Source organism: Octopus bimaculoides, chromosome 18, assembly GCF_001194135.2.
Source record: "Octopus bimaculoides isolate UCB-OBI-ISO-001 chromosome 18, ASM119413v2, whole genome shotgun sequence".
NCBI classification, from domain to species: Eukaryota; Metazoa; Mollusca; class Cephalopoda; order Octopoda; family Octopodidae; genus Octopus; species Octopus bimaculoides.
This window is the reverse complement of record NC_068998.1, coordinates 28,118,607-28,120,752: the sequence shown is the minus strand read 5'-3', so window position 1 is coordinate 28,120,752 and position 2,146 is coordinate 28,118,607. Positions and strand designations below refer to the sequence as shown.

Sequence of the window (2,146 nt, the reverse complement as noted above, 5' to 3'; positions counted from 1 at the left end):
ACATCTCTCTCTCTCTCTCTCTCTCTCTGAAAGTATCTGTCATTACAGTATCGAAATGTGATTGTTTCAGTTAGTGGAATAGTTTCATTTTTAAAGTGAAAGTATTTGACATGAGTGTTTTTGTTTCACTTTTGACACGTAATACTTAAATAGTGGAGGAGATATTATGTTGCCGTGTGCTCAAACTCTGCAAGAAGTTAAAAATTTTTTTTGACTAAAACACAACTGGAACCCTAAGTAAAGCATCTGTAAAATTTGAATGAAATTGGTTGCGTAGTTCTCGAGTTTTAGGGATTCACACAGACAGACAGACAGACACACATTCTCATTTTTATATATATAGATTTCAAGATGCACAAGAAATTCAAAACTGATTATATTACAATCATAATGATGTTTTCTTGGGTAAAGCACATAACTCACCTGGCCTCAGTTCTGTATCGGGCAGCGCAGCAGGCACTTCTTTTTCATTATTGATTTGTTAGGTGAAAAAAGAAAAGGACTTCCACCTGTTAAATAAAACAAATACAATAAAACAGTTTTAAAAAAGCAACAAAATACTAATACAAGTATGGAATAAGGGCTGTTCTACAAATCAAAACAACATATAGTTGATACTTTGATTTTAATACACCACACAAAAATATATACAATGTTATTTGAAACATATGTATTACAATAAAGTTGTTGAAGATATCAGAAACTTTTATTTACAAGTAAGAAGTTGCAAATTTTTGCACGTGTGCACAGACACACACACACACACCAATCCCAATACATTTTTTTCTCTCTCTCCATTTTTTTTCCTTGTCCCTTTCTGTTGAAGAGCATAGGCTTTAAATGGCAAAGACTTTTCCATTTTTCCCAAGCATCAAACTAATACAACTGCCTATTGTTCCCTCACCTTTCTCTGTCTTTTATTTTCTGTACATTTGAACCATATGTATGTATGTATATGTATTTATAATTTTAGCATGAAATATACATACATTTATATGTATAATTTTTCTAGTGGTGTCCCTGCTGTTGTTGACTTCGCAGCCATGCGAGATGTGGTCAAGCGGTTGGGTGGTGATCCAGCTAAAATAAACCCTGTGTGTCCTGCTGATCTTGTCATTGATCACTCAGTACAAGTGGATGTTTCCAGAAGGTAAATATATCCTAGCACTTTCTTCCAGTAGAATTACAAATAAATTATTGGTCACATTGCTTACACTCTTTAAATCTTTTTATAGATTCTTTTACATGAACTCAGGTTGCTAAAATTTTTAATTTCTAAATATTTTATTTAAGCCATTCTGTTGCACCAATATATTTAAAAAAAATTTCTCTATTCTAAGTATTGCTGTGTGTATGTGTGTATGTATGAAAAATCTCATTAAGCATTTTAGATTGAGAGCATCAACAATGCCTAAATAATTAGGTCTGAATGTTTCTCATTTTATAAACTTTGTCTCCTGACTCCTAAATGGTGAAATTTATTGTTAGTAATTGTCATAGAACTGTTTTAACCCTTGAGGATTCAGATTACTCTGTTAAATGCAATGCTTATTTATCCACATTGTTTCGAATGAATCATGTATTATCTTGTAGCTTTGGAGATTTCGATGAAGTGATTGTTTATTTTTAGAGTGACATTGTATGGTTGGAATGATAAATGCTAAAGTGTTAAAGACTTGGTTGTTTATTGGCCACAGGTCAGCTTGGATTGAGCAGCCCTATGACCAGAAGCTTTCCAACTGTGACTATCCTGTCTGTGTCCTGTGTGCAAGGCTCTCAAGGCTCTCTTTATCCACCATGTCATTTATTAAGACAGTCAAGTGTGATTTAAGGACGATTGCTAGGAGGTTGAGTGATCATGAAGAGGCTCCCTTGTTGGTTTGTAAAGACTTTGTGTTTGTGGTTAGATGTACGTTGTGAGATACCCTGTGTTCTAATACAGATAAAATGAAAAAAGAAAAAATGTTTTGTTTTAATTTTCTAGATTTAACAAGAACTTGACACCTTATATCTTAGAATATATTCAGAAACTTCATCCCTCTGTTAAATTTCATTAACCAATTATTCCTTCAAATCTCTCTCTTTCTGTCTGTCTGTCTCTCTCTCTCACTCTCTCTCTCTCTCACTCTCTCTCTCTCTCACTCTC

General features: G+C 33.5%; 1 protein-coding gene across 3 annotated transcripts in view; it reads left to right on the top strand.

The window, feature by feature from the left end:
* Positions 1-2,146, top strand: part of LOC106876434 (cytoplasmic aconitate hydratase) — an 82,622-nt gene that overhangs the window by 28,027 nt on the left and 52,449 nt on the right. For all 3 annotated transcript variants that reach the window (XM_052974608.1, XM_052974607.1, XM_052974609.1), the window contains exon 4: positions 1,013-1,150. In XM_052974608.1, the coding sequence (XP_052830568.1) occupies positions 1,013-1,150 (138 nt within the window). The remainder of the gene's footprint in view (positions 1-1,012; positions 1,151-2,146) is intronic.